Source organism: Empidonax traillii, unplaced genomic scaffold (genome assembly GCF_003031625.1).
Source record: "Empidonax traillii isolate 1590-97213 ecotype Southwest subspecies unplaced genomic scaffold, ASM303162v1 scaffold396:size1303734, whole genome shotgun sequence".
NCBI classification, from domain to species: domain Eukaryota; kingdom Metazoa; phylum Chordata; class Aves; order Passeriformes; family Tyrannidae; genus Empidonax; species Empidonax traillii.
In genome coordinates, this window is record NW_020955589.1 from 999,976 (window position 1) to 1,022,460 (window position 22,485).

At 41.3% G+C, this 22,485-nt stretch overlaps 1 protein-coding gene across 1 annotated transcript in view; it reads left to right on the forward strand.

Annotated features, from left to right (window-relative positions):
• LOC114062298 (cadherin-20) overlaps positions 1-22,485 on the forward strand; it is a 119,349-nt gene that overhangs the window by 79,985 nt on the left and 16,879 nt on the right. Inside the window, exons 2-7 of the mRNA XM_027893577.1 lie at positions 1,955-2,322; positions 8,721-9,015; positions 10,706-10,825; positions 14,075-14,242; positions 16,042-16,229; positions 20,629-20,882. Coding sequence (XP_027749378.1) covers positions 2,080-2,322; positions 8,721-9,015; positions 10,706-10,825; positions 14,075-14,242; positions 16,042-16,229; positions 20,629-20,882 — 1,268 coding nt within the window. The 5' untranslated portion in view covers positions 1,955-2,079. The remainder of the gene's footprint in view (positions 1-1,954; positions 2,323-8,720; positions 9,016-10,705; positions 10,826-14,074; positions 14,243-16,041; positions 16,230-20,628; positions 20,883-22,485) is intronic.

The following is a 22,485-nucleotide window of genomic DNA, read 5'->3' on the forward strand; positions in this document are numbered from 1 at the left end:
GGCTTCAGCCTCCTTCCTCCAGCGTAAATGTGTATTGGCTGTTTGGAGCAAAGGAATCACAGTACAGAGAGAGGCAAGCACTGCACACATAGTTCTTATACTGCTGTGACTGTGGGCATCCAGCAAGCTGGGCCTCGTCCCTGCCTTTCACAAACAGCTGCCAACTTCTTCGTGAAGTGACAGACACACAGAGATTACTGTGGTCTTTTTGGGCTTGTACTGCTTAGATAAATCCCCATTCTTTGGCTTTGCAGACAACAAGCCCTAGCACATTATGTAGCCAATGTCTAAACAACCAGCAGTTCTGTACATTGCTCTGCTTAGGGGAGATTTACCATGTTTTGTACTTATAGTTTGTCCTTTCTTTGTTGTGCCTATTCCGGATTAGATTGTAAACTTTTCAAGGTAAAGGACCTATTATTTTGCTAAATTTTACAACGGTATAGGCTGGCAGCATTGTGTAATTGTATTTCTTCTGGGCTTTTTACTTTGAAACATCATTTTGTGTAGAAATTAGCCTTAGATAGTTACTTTGTCTCTACTCCCACTGTGGACATCTATTCCAAACCTAAGCTGCTGTTTTCAGATTTCAGCCAAGTTTTGGATTAATTTCTGAATTTCTGAAGATTTCTAAGTGTGCTCAGTTCTCCACTTGTAGCAGCTTGGAAGCTGGGGAATTTTCAAACACTTTCTTCTTCTCTGTTAAAAACTTTGTATTGTCTTAGTCTTCACTTTAAAATATTATCATGCAACCCACTAAAATGCTTTTTATGATTTTGAAATTTTTCAAGGATTTCAGTTGGAAATATTTGACAGACATCTGCTATATTTTATTTCCACTGGATAAATCAATTGATTAAGCCTAAAGATCTAAGACTAGAACAGCAGTAAAATGAGGTCTGAACTGCTTGCTTAAGCCTCAGAGCTCCATATGCCTTTCCTAATGAGTCTGTTTGTCATGAAATGAGAAAGGAGAGTTTTTTAGAGGAATAGCAAAATTACTGGGCCAACAGAGGATGTATGGAGTGTTTTGACAGGGTAACTTGAGTGCAGCAGCAAGTTATTAAACTTCACAAAATGGTGAAGGAAAGGTTTGCTACAATCCATAGCCTGGAGTGAGGTCACCAACTAGACTTCATGGCAACAAAAGTTGTCCTAGACTGATGAGAAAGTGTCCTCTGATAGAGGTCAACATTCGTCTTCCTAAAGAGGTCTTTCAGGTTTGTCATGGAAAAAATGTGTTAGCTTGACTTTCTTGGACAAATTACACGATAGCATGTGGCCATCAGCACTGTGAAACATTTTGTGGGTTATAAAATGTTTAACTGACCATTCAAATTCTAGAAATATTGCATTTGTAGCAGCAATCAGCTCCTCAGAGAGGAGGCAGCAGAGTGTGAAACCTGAATTCAAGCAACAGAGAGGCTGAAAGAATAATTAAAATTGGAAATAACTTGGAGCTGCTAGAAATTATATTCAAGGTTTGCCATATAGCAATAATATCTATATTTATGTAGACGTTTGTGCATGGACGTGTTTGTAATGACAATGTCTTAGTTTCCAAACAGGAAGACAGTTGCCAAATCTTGTTCACTAGCTATCATAATTTGCCAGAGTGAACTGATTTTAAATATTCTCTAAGGACTTATGGTCATAAATATTTCTAAAGAGTAGGCACTTAGTTCGTGACGATCAATATCACAAAACAACACTACAGCTAAATTAGCAAAGTAGAGAACTCTTACTTATTGACTAACCCCCGATGTTTCTTGTGTCTAGTGCTCCAGGTCTGCAGCTTATATGGCAATAGTATTTCTGGTTTCAGAAAGTGTGCATCCTGATATTGCATTTTTATGTAGAAGAGTAAATACTTTATAGCATATTTTCTTATTGAGGAAACTCTTTTGTCTTGAGGAAAAAAGCATGCTCCTATGAATTTCCTTTAACTTTACAGGACACTGCCTTTCTGAGAACCAGTATCTCTCCTGGACATTTCAAAGGACTACACAGAGAACTTACTTTATTCTCAAGGGACCTAAGATACTGCGTTTGGACTTTTAAGTCAGTCCCAGTATACGGATGTGGACTTCAGGTAGAATGAGCAATGCAAAGAACTTATTTGGACTTGGCGTCTCCTTGTATTTTTGTGGACTGATGGACCTTACTACAACTATGCTGTCAGGAAGTGCCAGGCCCCTCACTGAAGGGCAAGAAGACAACCTGTCAGACAAGCTGCATCAGCGTATGAAGAGGAGCTGGGTGTGGAACCAGTTCTTTGTTCTAGAGGAGTACACGGGAACTGACCCTCTCTACGTCGGGAAGGTAAGACCCTCACCAGGAGGATATCTGGCAGAGCATCTGTGTAGCTGTGGACTGTGGTGAGACACAGGATGTTTCCCTAAATGCCTCTACCTTCTTTCAGGCAGTGAATTTATCCACATTAATTTCACTTCTGCTCCCAAGAGCTTTTGCCCCATGTCACCTTCATTTGGGAAGAATTTCTGTTTCAAGGGGCTGTCAATATATTTGCCTATTTCAAAGAGATCTGCTGCATCAATCACCATCTGTAATTTGAGGTAGTGTTGGAAAATCTGCAGCGATCTTTCCAGGGACTCTACAATGTCAAGGCAAAGCAAGGTTATATTGACATATACAGATTAGGAAAGAAAGGAAGAGTTTGTGATCCTGCTTCTGTCCGTGATCAAGTCAGCTGGAAGCTGAAATTCACAATCAAATTAAAAAGCCAGTTTCCCTTGAAAACTGACATTTCAATTTTTGCTTTCTGCAAATCTCTAGGGTCATAGTATCTTCTGGCTTACCACATCTTGACTGCAGGTTAATTCTGTGGACTACAGAGAAGTTGCTAAAGATCTAGAAGAGTAGAGGGACAGCTCATTAAATCCAACCATGAAGGGTCCTATTTTTTGATCCCCTATACCCCAAGAACCTACACATCAGTACAAATATGTGTAAAATGTTCTCCTGAGCTCATCCTGTTTACTTGGCAATATTTTCCATTTACTTTTCTGCAGCTCCTTGGGGAATAAGCTGATGGAAGTCAGATCAGTGATGTCTGTCATCATCATTTGCCTCACTTTAACCATCCTCTTTTTTTGTTTTCTGACTATTTTTAAAGACCCTGAATTGTTTAAAGTATTGACTCTGTTATTCAAAGGTTTATGGTCAGCATTAGGTTTGCTTCTATTCTACACCAAGGTGACAAATTGGGCAAAAATGGGGATGAGGAGGGTTAGTATGCTTAAGTGTTTGAACAATACAGTTAAGTTTTTACACACCTAGAATATCAGATACTGCTATCATGAGTGGATACTAAATATAGGTATATATGAAAAATAAAATCTAAGAAAGGTTGTCAGAAAAAATCCTTCAGATTTCATCGTTTATTTTTTTACATGATATAAGCTCCTTTTTTTTCCAAGCTATCCATGTGTAGAGGAAAAAAAAATTACATATCCAGAGGCCCAGTTTGGACTCTTATTTATCATTCTACAATCCCATAGAGCTAAGCTGTGCTCTCAAGTCACACCAGTATAAATCAAAATGAATCCATGGGCTTCAAAAGACCTCCTCCTGATTTTTCCCTGCATGATTGACAGTAAGATGTGCTCTCCTTCCTCCCACAGCAATGGCATTACTAGTGATTGCCACCAAATGAGACCTCATTAGTCTTCATTCATCTGTGCACCTAGCTTTTCAGCTCTTGATATCTCTATTGATTAAAGAAATTAATATTTGTTTTCATGCAATTCCCAGCTTTGGAACAAGAGCCAGGCTTATTATTTCACACACTCAGTCTGAAATGACTTCAGGCTTCCACTGTGAGCTAAATTTTAGCAAAAACAAGTACTGGGAGAAACCGAGTCATCTTTGTTTTAGACTTGATGGTGTCATTAGGAGCACAAACACTTGGCGCAGTCGGCAACACTCCTGAGCTCGCTGCCACTCAGCTCTGCCGAAGGGAGGGAGGGAGGCAGAGACAGCCCTTCGTGGTCTGTGCCCGCCGCACAAAAGCCCAAGCTGCCGTCAGTGAGCTCTCTGCAGGGGCTGCCTTCGCCACGGCTGTGTTAGTACAGGGGTGCGCAAGGGCTAATTAGCCCCCACGGTTAACGGGGCCAATTAGTCCCACGCACCGCTGAGCTGACGTGGCTGGATCGCTCTGAAGGCCTCCCAGCTCAGCACTGCTCCGTGCAGCCCCGGCTCCAGGGAACTCTGCTGCCAAAAGGAGCCTCAGGGGGTCACACGTTTCATCTTCGCCCATCCCTGAACTGGGCGCAGAGCAGCCAGCCAAGCAGTGGGATGAATGCCGTGGGGACTGCTGTGAGGTGAAGGCTTCCCCTCGCCTCACACAGCCGGAGGCACAGACACTCAGAAGCAGCAGCAGCCTCTCACAAAAAAAAGAAGAAAAAAAAAAAAAAAGTCGCCTGCCTGCGTTCATGCTGCCTGTGTCTTAAGGATCCTTAGGAAAGGAGTCAGCAGGGAATAGACTGTGGGCTGAATTAATTGTTCTGGCAGGGCAGAAATTTTTCAGCCCAAATCACCCCGGGCTGGCTCAAAAATAGCTCTGTAAGGGCTTGCGTGGAGCGGGGCAGAAGTGCAACAGGGCTCCCAGTCTGCTGCTGGCTGCTCGCACCAGCCCTCCAAAACAGCCCTGAGTCCCACACCAGGCCTGGCAGGGTCTCTTCTAACTGATACCACCCACGACACTCTGAAACATCCTGATACCCAGGCCTTGCTTTTATCCATATGCTCTCTCCAAGCCCTTGACAGAAGGAGAAAAAATGCACAGCGTAGGTCCAGTTGTACAGCTGTTTCTGGCTGGCTGTGCACGACTGGAGCAACCAAAAAGGCATCTTGATTTGAACCATAGGTCCAGGCTTGCCTAACATGGTTTCCAAGGCTGCTGTGACTCTATAAACTTTCCTATGTAAGGCGAGGTGCAAAATATCTTCCAGACAGAGAAATGAAAAGAAACTTCCTGAGGTGAAGTTAGTACATTCTTTGCTCTTCTCCTGTGTTCATGATAGTGATTTAAAGCACTTCAGCTACAGAGGGTTCATGGTCCTGTCACAGATAAATGCAAGGCTTCAGTTTTCCTACAGGTAGCCATTATTGGCTAATAGGATGAACTAGGGAAACCAAAGGCCCTTCATTTGCTACAGCAGGTATTTTCCACATTCATCCATCAGCCTAAACTGTGTCAGCAATTGAACTGGGGACAGACTTCACCATTTTGCCATGCTGGAGACTCCTCAACCCTGTTTCAAAGGAAAGAAGTATTTGAAACACAGTAGCTGAATAAGCGAATAAAATGCATCTTTTCCACAGACTATCAATGCAGATCAACCAAACTCATTCACATATTCTCACAAAAATCCCCTGCATGTCCTACCTTCCTGGAGGCAGAGAAGGGAGAGCAAGTCACAGACCAATTAGCAGAGCTGTGCAAGTCCTCCCATGAACTGCTCTCTGCAGCACCAATCTCTTTCGCATGCCCTTTGCCAGGAAATATATAATTTGATGCAGATGTAGCCTCCTTAATTTTTTTACTGTTCTCATCAAAAGAAGCAACCCAGGTTGACACAGTTAAAAATTTCTCAGGAGTTACTGACTTTATTCCTCCAATTCTCACTCCTTAACACGGAGGAAAAAGTACAAATGAATTCTTCCTATTCTGTGTCAGCCACATGGCGGCACAAGTTGTTGCACCACCCATAAAACCGAGCCGACTTAAAATTAGACTACCTTTCCAACACAGTGACTTCTACATACATTCCAAACTACAGCATCCTGATATTAGGTATGGTGTGAGCTTCAGTCCCTTCAGGCACCGAATTCTTTCGGATTTATTGCAGTCTGGCAGTATTATGTCTTTTATGCTCTTTTTTTAATTGTCTAAAAAGAGCAGGTTATACAAGAAGCTGCAAAAGTGCTGCTAGCATTTTTTACTGACTGGCCTTGGTTGAGGCCCAATATTTTTAACAAATCACAGCTAGACAGAGATCCTCTTGTCCTCCCAAATTCTTAATAGTGTGCCATGTTCATTCCTTGTTTGTTCCCTTCACAACTGCATTCATTCCAAATACAGCTTTGGACAGAAGGTGTAATTTAACCCATGAGTTTGATTTAGTATCTTCTTCTAAGTCTTTTGAACATTCCTGAGCACCTACTGCTATTTTAAAAATGCTTCCTTCTTTCTCTTTTTCTTCTTCTTCTTCTTCTCTTTTCCATTTTCCCCTTATTTTTTAATTTCTTTTTCATTTTTCTTTTCTGTTTCATTTTTCTTTGCCTTTTCTTTGACTTTGAATTTGACTTTGACTTCTTTCCTTTTTTTCTTTTTTCTTCTTCCTTATTTAATGAGGACTTGTTGATGTTCCAAAACACATTTTCTTCCATCAGGCCCAGCTCTTATTCCCCAATCAGGTCTAGCATCTGTATCCATCTCAGCATCTGCATTCTTTCACTGGTGCACTGATGCACTAAAACAAATGCCCAAAATGTAGCTTAGTGGTTCTGAATCAATTTGAAAAGCTATAATAATGTCCTCCTTCTGGAAGCATCCTGTTTACTAGCTCCTACAGTGATAATCTCTGAGTTATGGGTGTTTAGGGTAAATAATGACAACCACTGTCTTTTTTAAAATTAATCACAAGATGGTGTTTCCTGAAGATATGCCAGTTTGCAGCCCTGAAGCCTGCATATGAATTAATACACGTGGCAGTCATCTAAATTTAACTGTTCACCACTGCCAAATTTTTCTGGGCTTGTTCTTCCACCATTTAGCTAATGCCTCACCTGAGAGCTGCCAGCATTCCTTAAAGGACTGATGTCTCTCAGATGAAGTAGCCACTGCAGGGACTACTGCCTTAGCGAAGTGAATATCAGTGACCTGACAGGGCCATTGTCACAACCTGCGCTGTCTGCACTCGCAGCCACGTCGCGGTGCTGCTGCCCTTAATGCTCACTGTCCCGGCAGTCAGGAAGGGTCAATGGGCCACCTACGTACAGACCTGTCTGCAGGGTGGGACAGGCCATATAAAACCATGAGATCCCATCTCAGCTGAAATCGGTCTCCTAAAATCAGTAGTGGGTCCAAGTTTTGTGTAGGTCATGTGACTTACCTGAGAGGCAAGTAAGGAAGACAACCACTAGAGAATGAGCATCTTCTGACCAGACCCTCCACTGGGGAAAAAGCTCTTGCAGCTTTCCAGTAAATGGGATCATGTTCCATAAAGCAGCAGAGGAGCCACTCCTCTGGCATTAGAAATGCCAGATAAGCCATTATGTCCACATCCCTATAAACTTTTTCCTATGTGATAAGTTATTGTAATTTTTTTGTGTGTGTTTTAAACAGCTCGGAGACGAGATATCTTCTCTCTGAGAATAGCCTGTAATCAAACGTACAAAGTTTGACTTCTGCTTTTCAACCCAAATTATCCATTTCTGTTTGGATTCTTTCTTCAAATTCTACCAATCCTCTGTTCACATATTCAGTACGTTATTCTAAAATTTTTCTCTCCAGGACAAATATTTACCTATGTTTGGTCCCATTCTCCAAAATTACTTCTATATGTCCTTTCAGCTCACTAAAGCATTATACACATACTTAATTCTGACCATATTTCTGAGATAATTAAAAATGTGCTTAACTGAATCTAAGCCACACTTACCACTTTTTTTTTTATCATTTATCCTTTATTCATCTCCCAAAGTGATAATCACACTGGAAAACAGTATTCACACCTGAACCATTTTGATTATTGCAGCTCAAGTCTATTGCCTTCCTGTCTTTTGGGACTGAACCAATAGCATCTCCTGGCATTGGTCTTTATGCTCTGTTCCTCAAAAGCATGGAAATATGAGCATATCAATGAGGATTTTCATGGCGTGAATGAAATCAAGTGATTTGTTTGTCTTTTGACAGTCCCCAGAATTATTTGTTTCCCTGTTTTAGATTGTTATTAGCATTGCATTTACTTTTGCTTTGTTCTGTTACACTCATTGCTATCTGTGGCTGCTCAGAACTAATTAGCAGTCATGCAATAAATCTGTTAGCTAATTTTCTAGAAAATCTGGGATGCGTCTCACCTCTGTAGCCTGCAATGGGTGCAATCAAATGTTTCGTGCTGCTTACCTTATCTACTGTTTGACAATGATTCTTTCCTGAAGATGTAAGGATCCATTCTAATTTTACTGCTAAAATTTACATGAAAATAAAATATTTCTGAATCATAACAGTTACCGAGTAGCTCTCCCATCCTATTTTCCACTTGATCCCAAACAGATTTGCCTTATTTGACCCTTTGCTATGCTACCCCATGAGAGCAAGCCCAATCTGCAGCTTTGCTGACCTCACTTTATCCCAAGCCTACTCAGCAACCATTGCAACCAGGCAAAAGATAATTATTGAGTGAGACTCCAAACAGACACAGAGACTGTTCCTGTTTGGGTGCCTCTGACTTTTCTTCTGGCACAGGTGTGGGTGCAGAAATGGGAAGACAGAGGGGTTTTAATTGCAACTCTACAATACGTATACTATACATCTACAAATACTCTACGGGTATTTGCCTCTTTCAGCAAAGCAAGTTCATTAAAACCAGCTTGTGAGTCCCAACAGTGAGACAGGGTAATCATGTTCTTAGTGTTTCTCAGCAGCTGCTTACCCAGCTCATGGTCTAATTGAATCCTGTTCCCTTCTGCAGCTCCACTCTGACATGGACAGGGGAGATGGTTCGATCAAATACATCCTCTCAGGAGAGGGAGCCGGCATTGTGTTTACAATTGATGATACAACAGGGGACATTCATGCCATTCAGCGACTGGATCGGGAAGAAAGGTCACAGTACACCCTCAGAGCGCAGGCTCTGGACAGGCGAACAGGACGGCCCATGGAACCGGAGTCTGAGTTTATCATCAAAATACAAGACATCAATGACAATGAACCCAAGTTCCTGGATGGACCTTATGTAGCCTCTGTTCCAGAAATGTCACCTGTGGGTAAGGCATATTTTATGGAGTCTCTTTCCCTTACAAGCAAATTGGAGATGGTCACCAAAACACAAATTACCTGACTCTTTGAACTCAGCTTTTGCCCCTTGTGCAGGAGCTGTAGGATAGAAGAGCTTACCCTGGAGTGCCTGGCTGCTGTAGAAGAGGGAGAGCAGGCTTTGCAACCACGTCACCTGGGGCCCTCCAAAAGAAAACATGCCAAAGGAAGCCCAGGAGCTGAAAAAAGATCACACATGCTATGCTCAGACAACTCACAGTAACATAGTACCCCTTCTCCCCTGCAGTCAGATGGCAGCAATAGAAATGACCATTGGACAGCCATTACCATCCAGAAAATAACATAATTTTAACAAGCTATTCTAGTTCATACTGAGAGCTCAAATACTGTCCAGGAGCCCTTGAAAACATGGGGACATGAAAACAATCCTTACCTCCTTCTAATCCATGTAAGCCTGCACTAAACAAAGTTCACTGAATCCTTAGATTCTAGTACTATTTGCCCTCCACTTTTAGAGAATGAGATCATGTTGAAGACAGTCCTGTTATTGCAAGACAAACAGCAGCCTTCCTACCTACACAAATCAGGAGAAACCATTTCCATATAAGAAATCAAATAATCACACAAAATACTGTTTTTCTGGACTTTTTTTTTTTCTTGAATTGCTTTTTGGCTTTTGGTTATTGCTTTTTGGCTCTGTGACATCACTGCAGAGATAATAATAACATAGAAATCTCATGTCCTGAAGTTACAGATATGCTTCAACTTCTCATTCTTCAATATTATGTTGACATAAAGCTAGAGAGAAGCATCAAATACAAAAGCTACAGTCAGAAATAATGTTTCTTAATGGTAATGGCTAGCTTGAGTTCAGATTTATTTTCTAGTCCTTATCTAGTAATAGTGGATTTGTTTCTAACACAAAACATTATGTAGAAGGCTAGATACATTGATAAAGGCATTGTCTGACATTTTAAGGAGTCAAAATTCACGTATATTTCAGTTGTGCCTCACCTTCTCTTTGTTCTTGATAAATTACATCACCTGCAAGCCATTACTATCTTCAGAGGAAGCAGACCTTGAAAGCCAATTGAAGAAAGATATATATATATGCCCCTGTGAGGGTTCCAAAAAGCACTTCAGCAGTGTATAATCTCTAGGTCATGCAATGTAAACTGCAATCCCACAGAGAGATTATCTGAGAGATACATCCTTTCATGCTCACTATTTGCATACAATTTCCATCCCTTAGTCAACATACAGCATCTATGGGCCTGCAACAGTTTGTGATTTATGTCAGCATAGATAAGGAACTTATTTGAGCTGCCTTTAAATAGCATTTCAAATCAAGAAAAGGGGAAAAGAAGCAAGCAGTATATAACTACCATCTCTCTGCAAACCATAACAAAGTACTGTTAGATCAGCAATTCTGTAACTGTGGTCCACAGAGTACTTGCTCTTTTATATCTTCTTAGAGACACATGATGAATTAATGACAATTAATTTCTTTAGTGCTAATGAGGTACAAGGATGAGCAATAAGTACAAGGACTGTGAGCATCAAAAGAAGAAATTCAGTGTGTGTAAGCTCCTGTTAGGCATTTCAATTTACTTTGACCTGTGTACTTTTCATGCCAGCTCTTTATCCCGCAAGGTCTTATCTTGATGGTTTTTTTGTCAGGCACCTCTGTTATCCAGGTGACAGCGACAGATGCTGATGACCCAACCTATGGGAACAGCGCAAGAGTAGTATACAGTATTCTCCAAGGACAGCCATATTTCTCTGTGGACTCCCGGACAGGTATGTTATTTCATCAGGGAATGAGTCAGTGTGAAATCCAAAAGAAAAAGTTGCAAGCAGAAAGCAAGGGCAGTGCATCATGGCTGTGGACAGAGAAATAAATTTCTATGGCTTAGAGCCAAGATAGAGCAGCACCGTGTGAGGGCTACAGTAAGGCTGTGGTGAGTGAGTTCCAGAAGAAGAACGTGCTTTTTGCGGTGATATATTCCTCTGAATGACCATATTCTGCAGCAGGGGATCTGAGTGGGTTTGGTACTGTAAATACTCTTACTGTCTTCTATCACTGCAAAATGTCTTCAACAGATCTAGTTGATAACAAGGCTTAGTGGAAGAAAAAAAATCTATGAGCCAACCAGGACTGGAAAGTGCAAGCTAAAGGATGCTGTTATTTGGAATAGTTTTACTTAAGGGTGTTCTTGTTAATAACCTTAAATTTATCTATAGGAAAACCTCTTTGTTTTGCTTGCTTTCTCTCTCTCTTTTCTGTATATATCCAAGGCTTATATTCAAAAGAGGAATCTGACAGATTTTGACAGTTTCTAAAGGGCATCTGTAGTGCTAAGGTCAGAAACTCATGAGACGATAGTCGCTGCTGAGCCCTAGGGAACAATATAGAAAAAACACTGAATAATCTACTTCAGAAAGTTAGCAGTTTACAGAGTAGGTGCTCTAGCCAAAGACAAACTTGGATGTGCTATGTTATTTCCTCAGCTTTATTTATATTTACAGTATAAATACACCAGTAATGTTGCTTTTGTAATCAGGTTATCAACCACAGACAAGTAAAGGCTTAATCATAGATTTGTGGAATACTGAATGATTTCTAAGAAAGCAAAGCAGCAATATTCAGGGTTGGATTTAACCAGTACAGATTTAACTACTAGAGTGCAACTTAGACAGAAGATAGGCCCTGAAGTCCAAAATCATGTACGTTACTGGTATTTAAGCCAGAAAAGGTCTCTTTCTCCACTTAGTTTCCCAGTCACTTAGACCTGCATCTCTGCACAGGATCAGAGATGGCTGAACCTTTAGCTGCCTCAGTGGGCAATAGGAATCCAATTTAGGCTAATCACTGTCGTGAGACAGAAACCATTTCCCCAACATAAGCATAGGGCTCTAACCACCCACAAAATACAATTGCAGCTCTGACATTCTTCTAAAACAGAGCTAGAGCATAAACTATCAACAGCTCCTTTATATTGATAGATAGTAATTAAAACACACAGTAGTGGACAACTCATTTCAGTACACTCCTCTTCTAGAAGCATTTGGGGTCCCTACCGTTTATCTCCCAACACAACTTCTTGGTTACAGAAGTGTGTTCCTGTTCCTATTCTGTCACTGGCCTCACAGGTGCTAAGCAAATGTCTATGTGAAAGCACAACTTCAAAGGAAAGCTGAGAGCCTCCTCCTCCCTTTTTCCAGAATACTTTTACAGACTGACCACAAACATATTCCCTTAGAAGATAAAGTAGATTTAAATCCCTTCAGGCTGATAGGCAAAGGCCCCCAAGTCTCCCACTTCCCAAGAAATCACCTGGCTGTTACAGAAAAAAAGGACAACACTTCTGCTCTTTACCACTTGTTTTAGGAGCACAAACCTCATTCAGTTTAGTGAAAGAAATGGTACCGGCACATTTATTTTGGAAGATCTAAGGGTCAGAAACTTTCCCATAGCCTTTCCCAAAGCCCTAAGGAAGGTCATCACCATCCTTAGAATTTCTTTGCTGACTGGTTGTGTGCAGCAGCATCAGATGTTCTCTGCTCTGCAGTGCTGCTCCTCTGGGTCCCTGATCTGGCTTGAGTCCTGGTGTCCTGGACTGGCCCTTCTCTAGGGACCAGAGGCCCCAAAGACAGGCATGGTAGAGCCTGAGTTTGAGGCCCTGATGTCTTTTTTTAGGTCAAGGCTGTTCTGTGTTAATGACGAGCCAAGAGTGGAAATTCCCTACAAAGTGTTCATATATGGAGAAAGTACTTCCCAAAATGCTAAGCATTTTCATATCTTATTTATATCCATGGGAGTTGAGGAGCTACAGCACTTCACAGGAGTCAGCGAGCTTTGCAGGATGGGACTCTGAAGGACTCCACGTAGCAAGATTAAAATAGAGCACTGCAAGTTGTTCAGTACTGGTCACTATTTCTTCCCTTCTGCACACAGTGATAATTGCCAACGCAATATCTTTTTACTGCTTTTTTATTAAACCCATACATTGTCTTTCTGCTAAAAATAAAGACTAAATGCAGATCACTCAAGTTAATAGTGTCCTGATGTGCAAGTTCTGCGTGTTGAGCCGTGCGACTGGGATGGTGCCTGTGGTTGCCACGTGTTTGTCCCCACCCAGGAGGGCATCCCAAATGTAGCAAGCAAAGGCCCTTGGTGCCCTGGGAAGTGTCCCCTGGCAGCGCATCCCCGGGCTGCACCACCGGCCACTGCCGCTCTCCTGCCTGGGGTCTGTGGGGCAGTGATGCCGGAGGTGCTGGAGGCTTGAGGAATGGGTTGAGCTGGGAGGACTGGAGGGCGGACAGCGCTGAAACGCGGAGATACACAGGGAGCGCCCGGGAGCGCGGGGCAAGCCCCGCGACACTGGCAGTGCTGCCCGGGCCGGCTCCTCGCAGCCTCCATAAGAGAAGTGTTGCTGCCACCTCATGTCCTCTTGCAGTAGTGTTACCCCGAAGGAAAGGGACGCTCTGCTGCGTGGCAGGAGCAGGGTGACCCCTCCAGAGCGGGCGCAGCCGGCCCGAGACAGCGCCGTCTCCCCGCGTTCTGCTCCCGTAGCCCGGTCTGGGTCCCGACAGACACAAGCCAAGCCTGCGGGCTCGTGTCAGGTGGCCTCCAGGACTGCGTGTCCAGGGACACCCTGGAAAACTCGTCTTGATGCGTCTTTGAACTGAGCATATCACTTCCTGACTTTATGGGGAGATAGGTAGCCCCGGCAAGGCCTTAATTTGATGTAGCACAGTATTACCAAAAAGCTTTTCGTGGGAAGGCAACATTTTAATTTTGAACAGACAGCCTGCCCCAGACCTGATGCGTTTTAAGTGGGCTTCTTTAAAATTCACACCTTCTGTTAACCTAGATTCCACTTGGGTGAGTTTTACTCTGCCAGAAAAGCTGGAACTGAATGCAGAGTCTGGTCTCGTTCTCGACACAGAATGGGATGAAGGAGCAAGAACCCTCCACATTCTTCGTGTACTCTTTAACTGCCATTTTCTTTTGTTTCCCAAACCCCTTTCTACCTTAAATCTCAGGCTTAATTAGAACAGCTCTAATGAACATGGACCGAGAAGCAAAAGAATATTATGAAGTGATTATCCAGGCCAAGGATATGGGTGGACAGCTGGGAGGATTAGCTGGAACAACCACAGTCAACATCACCCTCTCTGATGTCAATGATAATCCACCCAGATTTCCACAGAGTGAGTACCCACTGTTCCAGAACAGGCAAAAATGAGTGTATGAATTATATATCTGCTGTTTGCTCTCATGACAGCCATTTTCAAACTCAGGATAGTGACAATTAGAGATGGGTGGAATTTCAGATCGATACAAAACTCTCCTTCAGAAAAATGTCAAAATGGATCATTCACCACCTTGTCTTTCAGAAAAGGTTTCTGACCTCCAAGATTATCAAAAACAACTCTCTTTTTTTTAAACGGTGGGAAATCGATTTACAGAAAAAAGCAGGAAGGAGAACTTTTGTGTTCAGACTGATAATGGCCACTGCCTTTGGCTACTAATTGCTGCCCTGATTGTCTTTTCATCCTATCATCTCCAGAAGGATGTCTGTCAAATCAGGGACATGTGGCAGTGCTGAAAGTTGAAAGATAATTCATTCAACACTCCAGCCAGGCCGTGGCAGGGGGGCGTCTGGTAGCTGTGCTGCCAGTGTGGAGTGGGTTGTCATACAGGCTGCTCTCCAGGAAAGGTTCATCTAAAACTTGGCAGTATACAATTAAATCTTAAGATATGTAACAGCCACAGTTAACAGAAACATTACTTTGTATTTACAAAAGTGAGTTTCAAAACAAGATTTGCAATATTTTGCTCTTCGTTTTTAGGATTTTATCACATTTATTTACATAAATCTATATTACTGTTAAAAATTTGAAAGAAACTTTTCAGTTTTCATTGAACTAAATCTTTTGAGGGATATAATTTGTGTTTTTTTGATGTTGATTCTTTTAGTGGTGTTAATCAATCTCAAGCCATTTTCGTTTTGCCATTTTTTTCATCTTGCTGAGAAATGAAAACTCCTGCAGTTATTTTTGTTGCTATTCTTCTTCTCCATCTGTTTCTGCATGTTGAACTTATAAATCAAACTGTTCCACTAAGATCAGCAAGAAGTCTCAACTTCCACATTTTTTCTTCTGTCAGAGCAACTTGTTGAGTACGCCATTGTCAAGTGTGTTTTGAAAGTGGCATGAATTGTAACTGATATCAAACACTTGATTAAGAAAAATGAGAAGAGATGAAACCCCACGCTTTGTGTTAATCTGCCTTGTAAAACTCAATAGATGGTGGAGTCAACGGAGAGAGTACATCAAGAAAGATTTGAAAGTCTGGTGGCAGAAAAGTATTTTAGATACAATTTTTTTTTTTCAAAATACACCATTAGAATAGCAAACCATTCTTTCCCCAGGCTTACTGCTAAGCAAATAGCAAGGCAGCAAATGTGCTCAAGACAGTATTTGCAGGGAGAGGCAATATATTTTAATAGAGTAACTGGTAAGTTTGGTAAACACAGGCAAGCTGCTGAGCTTTGTTCAAGTCTGAAAAGAAGTTTGTAGGGACTTCAAAAAGGATTGTGCTGCTCAAAACTTGTATTTATTCCTGCTGTACAAGCTGATCTAATAAAAGATACCTGTCCTATTAAATCGTTTCATATCCTGCTTTGTATCATGGCTGCAACAGCACTGGTGTTAATTGCCCTATTTTTCTAGTTGAAGTTCTTATTTTCCTGTGTATTACAGTTCTGAAAAGAACCCATTCAACAAACCTGTTGATATAACAAACACATAAATAAAACTTTCCCAGGAAATTCAGCTCTTTAAAGGCAATCACAAAGTGCTGTTGCAGCTTTGGGAAAGATACTAGAGTAGGCCATGCAGTGTTGTGGCCTGCCCTTATCCAATCTTTGCATTGCTGTGCAGTTTTTGGGTTCCTTCTTACAGCCTGGGTTTTTTTCTCCTCTCTCCCTCTCTGCTGCTTGTGCCAGAGCATTATCAGATGAGTGTGCTGGAGTCCGCTCCTGTCAGCTCCACTGTGGGCCGTGTGGTTGCTAAAGACCTGGATGAAGGCATTAATGCAGAGATGAAATACAGTCTTGTGGATGGAGATGGCCTGGATGTCTTTGACATTAACACTGATCCTAATTACCAAGTTGGCATCATAACTGTGAGAAAGGTAGAAAAGTTTCCTTTTTATAGTAATTTATAAGGCTAACAGTCCTGCTTACATTTTATGTGTAGAATATTCCTTTATGCCTTCAGGAACTTGGTTCCCATTACATGACAGTAACCCCTTTCCTGCTATAAACCATAATTTCTTTAACATTTATTGCTAAAATATGAAAGCAGACTGCGTTCCTAGGAGCCACTTTTATAAAGTGGGGACAGCACATTAGCATAAACATGTCTTTTTCCTCTGAAGAAATGTTCTGATTCACAATTTATCTATTTAAATATTCTCTGTAGCTTAATTATCCTACAACACAAGAAATTAGATCAATATTTGCATTTGAACTGTATGTATTTTTCACTCTAGTGTTCCACAAACAATAATAAAGCATGCCTTAGAATTATTTATAAACCAATAAAACCCAGGCAGTGTTGTTTTTTTTAATTGCTGCTTGAAGATCCATAAATGCTAATTAGGCTAGAAGAAGCCGTCGCTAAAATGGCAGCTGTGAAACTGCTAGTACTCTGTACCTCAGGCTATGCAGGAAGGCATAGAGTATTTTGCTTAGGCTCCCTGCTATAGGATATTTATTCTACAATCTTACATAAATGTTAGAAGTTCAACTCTGTTTCTAGGTTATGAAATTGTAACCATATTTCTGCCTAAGCATATCTGGTGTACTAATAAGGAAGTATAGTTTCCATTTAAATAGCCTGGGATTAAATTGGGCACTAAAATGCAATAATACATGGGAGAGAGTTGACCTTGCAAGCCTCTATGCCCTAGAGCAAAGCATTTAAGCTTGTATTTATGGTCACCTTTCCCCAACTCTTGTTTATGCACACTAGTCCCTAAAGTCGAGCATGTTTTCTGGAATTAAATAAATGTTGAATGCAAACTTTAATGTAATTTTTCACCCATTTATTGATTAAAACAAATAGTTTCTTTGGAGTAAATGTGTCAGTAAGCTTGACTTTTGTTATTATAAATAGAGTTTTGCTACATGACATCAGGTACATACTGCTCAATCCACCTATTGTACATAAATATTTGTAACATTCAATATTATGCCTGTAGCTTTATGTAATGTTGTGATTATCAACAGCCAAACATTAGGAAGTTGTCCTTTGGGTCCACTCAAGAAAGAAAAAAAGATAATTTAATTGGCGTGGATAGAAAAGGATGTCAAAATGGGGGCCAGAATTTCTAAACCCAGAATTAACTCCTATTTAAAGAAAACAAAACTTTCTGTTTAATTTTTCTTGACAGATTTCCCAAATGAAATAACTAACACTTCTATCAGGGGTGTCAGAAAGCCAGAATTTACAGTTACTGATAAGATTACTGTTTGTGGTCTCAGGACTACTTTTCTTAGCCCACTAATCCCACAAAATGTTAAGCACCTCCTGAAGAGTTATAGCTCCTTCCAAGCTCCCCACCTGTGAGATTGATGCTCACTCTACCTCCCTCTTCTCCCTGCATTCCCTTTTGTGCTGCCCCTGGAAGGCAGAGTGATGGGTTACCCAGCCAGCATGGCACCCCAGAGAGCCCTCCCATGCCCTCCTCCTGTGACACTGCCTGATCAATCACTTTCTCATAGTGGGTCTTGATGAATCCCTCCTGCATGGTGAACCTCTCAGTGCCTGTCTCAGCACTGGGCGAAGGAGAGCAAGGACAAGGAGTGGTTTCCATGAGTTGCCTCTCCTCTTGGCTGTGTTTTGCAGCACGCTCAGTTCACAGAAGAAGGTAATCTCCTTGCCTTCCCCATGGGACAAGTATTGGAAAGAGGTTTAAATGTGCTGGTGGGAGACAAATCTGATGAGAAAGCCAGTGGTGTTGAGGCATTGGCACAGGAGATAAACAGGAGGAAAATCCATCTTTGACAATGAAGGAGTCCAAGGCAAACAGGAGCATAAAAATGTGATGGTTTAGCACACGTGTTTGATTTTTCTCATTTTTCTAACTTGATTATTCTAGGTGATTATGTGTTTTCATAATGTGGTCACATTTTAGAGCTATAAAGTGTGTCTTTGATTTAACTGCCCTTTTATAACTTAGCTTTTTAGTGTATATGCAATGTTTCTAGTGAAGTTTTCTTCCCATGGGAATCCTTTAAATATAATGGCCTCTTTCTCAGTGCATGTTTAGGCACCTTTGCATTGCACATTCCTTGCCAGATGGACAGTAAGTTTTACTCAGTCCTGTGAATCTATCTTACTGCTATTTTTACAGCACATAAATATGCAACTGTTAGACCATAATGACTCTGCAGTAATGGGTATTATGCTTGTGGATCTCAACAAATCCTTGCTGGCAAGTGCTATGCCTGAAGTAATCACTTATGTACAGGTGGAACTGAGGGCAGTAGGAGAAAGTTTCAGATCATCTGTTTGCACCTGCTGCCACAGATTGCACAGTTCGTACTGTATCACTCACTGAACAGCATCTCCAGCAAGACTGGACTGTCATGTCCCCAGAACAAAAATTCAGTTCTCATTCCAGTCTTCATTCCTCACTCCCACATACTAAATGCTGAACGATTTTCAGTTTTATAATTTCAAGAACCCCGGTCTTAAAGCAGGCATTCCTAGGCATTACTACTGCTAATTTTATTGTGAAAGCACGAGCTTTTGTATGTCCCTGCAATGTTTCTACATCTCAGGAAGAAGGAAGCTGTTGTGGCAGTAGATGAGTACTGCAGACATGACTGAATTCAGGGGTTGTTCAGGTTTAGGTTGGATGTTAGAAAAAGGTTCTTCACCCAGAGAGTGGCTGGGCACAGGAACAGGCTCCCCAGGGAAGTGGTCACAGCACCAAGCCTGACAGAGTTCAAAAAGCATTTGGATGATACTCTTGGGCACATGGTGTGACTCTTGGGGATGGTCCTGTGCAGGGTTAAGGGCTGGACTTGATGATCCTTGTGAATTCCTTCCAACTCAGAATGTGTGATCAAAACTCCCCAGATTATACCAGTAAAGGGTTGTGAACATTTAACCACAGTGCAATTGCTTGTAACTTCTGACTGCAACTTGGGAAGTGTGACTGTGTCATTAATAAGCTATGTTTCATCTGGGGAAAATTTTTTTATATTTTGGACTGATCCATCCATACTGTCATTCTGGTTTGTCTAATTCTTTTAGTTATTCTTACCAAGACTAGTAAATTGCACATTAAATGGGGAATGCCCTATTTAGATCTAAGCAGGCTTTGGAGACACCTTATTTTATTCAGATACCTGTGGAAAGAGGAGGGGAGGGAGATGAAAAATGTATTTATTGAGCAGTTCGGTGTCAGCATTAATTAATTCTATATCCATGTACAGCAGATATGTAGTTTTATCTAGATAGGAAATCAAATTCATGAAACTACTAACTGAGAAACTGGCCCCTTTTAACCATGGGAAAAGGAAAGGGAAAGGGAAAGGGAAAGGGAAAGGGAAAGGGAAAGGGAAAGGGAAAGGGAAAGGGAAAGGGAAAGGGAAAGGGAAAGGGAAAGGGAAAGGGAAAGGGAAAGGGAAAGGGAAAGGGAAAGGGACCTCCTTGTTTCAAATAATACTTGAGTATTTCATATTTTATACAAAGTCAAGAACTCCTTCAGGAAGATGTCAGGGATGCCTTAAAATGCTTCGAAATTAAATTTTTCTCTAGGCAGGGAGGAGATTCAAATCCTAGTGCTCATCATACCTGGACTGTGAACCTCTGTTTAGGATACTTACTGAAAGGAGGTGAAAAACCTCACTGCTAGGAGGGATGAATTACTGATAAAAACTGCAACAGGATCTTGCAAGGGCAGCTAACCATGTTCCCTGCTCCCACTGGAGCTCTTTATCACTTGGCAGACATGGCTCTCTGGAGACAAGATTACAGCCTCCTGAGGGAAAAAAAGAGGATGTTAATTGGGACCTCCACCTTATGTGTGAGCATCCTTATTCCTGACACTGGAGCCATTTTTGAGGAACAGACTCTTCATATCTTTACCTGATTTTCAGGAACTCCCATACTATCTGTTTCTGCATGTATTTTCATCAGAGTGGCATGAAACAGGCTATGTGAATCACAATGCAGTGGTGCTGTTGCTGCTTTTATTTTCATTTTAGCAAGAAGAATGAAGTAATACGTATTTTGAAGTGACCTGCAAGTATTTTTCAGTTCAACTGTCAAATGAAATTAAAAAAAGTGTACAGTGCCATTTCTATTACTACGCTTTCTATTCACCACTTTGTCTCTCTCTGCAAATATTTATCTTTGTTGCCCTTATGATTGAAAATCATAGTAAATATCTATTTTTAAAAAGAAGGATAAGTTCATATTAGAAGGCATATTTTACTTTTGAAAATTAAAATTATATGGCCTAAATAATATGACTCAGTGTGCCTAATGCTAGATATACTTTTTTTTCTCCCTAGCCTTTAAGTTTTGAAAGCAAGAAAAGCTATACCTTGAAAGTAGAGGGTGCCAACCCCCATCTGGAAATGCGTTTTCTGAATCTGGGTCCCTTCCGTGACACCACCACCGTCCACATCAGCGTGGAGGATGTGGATGAACCCCCTGTGTTTGAGCCCAGCATCTACTTTGTGGAAGTGCCTGAGGATGTGGATATTGGAACCACCATACAGATCATTTCTGCCAAGGACCCAGATGTGACCAACAACTCCATCAGGTCTGTCCTCTCTTTATGTGTTCCCCTGTGAGTACTGAGTGGTATGTCTGGTTGGTGAGGCAGTGATGGGGCTGAAAGAGCACAGGAGGGACTCTCTCCTTTTAGCCAGTAGTATTCATCAGTGGATTCAGTCAAAACAGACCTCACACTGAGGGGACTATCAAGGCAGTGAAGGAGCTCACTCTTTTCTGTGGTATGGACAGCATCAGCATCTAGCCTAGCAATGAGCTGGTCAGGCATGTCCTGATAGCATACATTAAAAGCAAACCCTGGACTCTCGTGCATTTGCTGGCACAAAACCTGACAGCATTGCTGAGAACTTGCTGCCATACCGGTGGTAATCAACTTACTTGTCCTTTCTTCCCCTTCTGTTTCAAAGCTTGTCTTCATCAACAGCTCAAATACACAGCTACTTTTGGGGTAGATTGAATGCATACTAATAAATATTCACAAACTGCTAAATTATCTAGTGTCTGGTGAAAGCTGCAGAGCTAGATATTCCCCTAAGAAAGGTAAAGGTGTATTTACAGCCACAGGAGCTTCATTGCTGCAACTCAGCAAGGAACCAAAGGAGCAGATTTGTGTGATCACAGCACTCTTTTCCACAGTGGCTGCCAGCCACTGCCAGCCCCATTTATCAGAGCAGACTGTTCTTCTCTGAGGCCAGACCACATAGTAGTTTTCACAACCTGCAGAAGCTCCTAGTGACTGCACATTGATTATCCCAGCAGGTTGGCTGCTTCTCTTATCTGAGAGAAGTTTTGGGTGTTGACCTGCTGTTTGCCTAACCTTGCATCAGTCCAGCTTCTGAGATGTCTATATTCAGGAATAGTCCTTGGGAAATACAGAAGGAAGTTTAAATATTGAGTATTAGGAGTTTTGAAGAAAGTGAAATCTAAATGAGCAATTCTGCGAGCTAGGAGATCTGAGAAGACACAAAGCCTGTTTTTCTTAATGATATTGCTCTCTGTGTTACTGCTCTAATTATTTTTTTCAAACTTGCCGCTTTAATATACCTATTCTTTCTGCCTACATTGTAAGGTTATCATACTTCTCATGACATTGTCTCAAATTTCTCAGTAAAACTATTATACTGTCTGTATCACAATTTCATTACCCTAAACTTTTTTCCACTTGCATCTTATTTTGCTGATTACTGTCTAGCATTATCCAAACACTGCAATGCAAACAGCTTTGTGCTAATCTTCAAAAAAATAGTATAAGAATAATTCTGAAGACCATCAGAGGGTTCATTGTTATTTTTAAGGAGGTTTTTCTTAGTTTTCTTCAGAGCTTTGCAGTGACTCGATGAAACTCAAAACAACTCTACAAAGCACAGAATGCACCACCTAAGATACATTAAAAAAAATAAGTTGTAAATATGCACAGACACTTTTGTAAGTCTGTTCCTTGACAATGTTCTTCCCCTTTTCTCCCCATCTTCCTCCCTTTCTATTTCCCTTTCTTTCCTCATTCCTTCCCTCCTTTTTCCCCCACACCTTTTACTTACAAATATAAGGACTGAAGTAAAGGGAATAGGGGGAAAAAAAGAATAAATACCATTTGTAATGCTATCTAAAATGCAGATGTAAAGAATTACTTC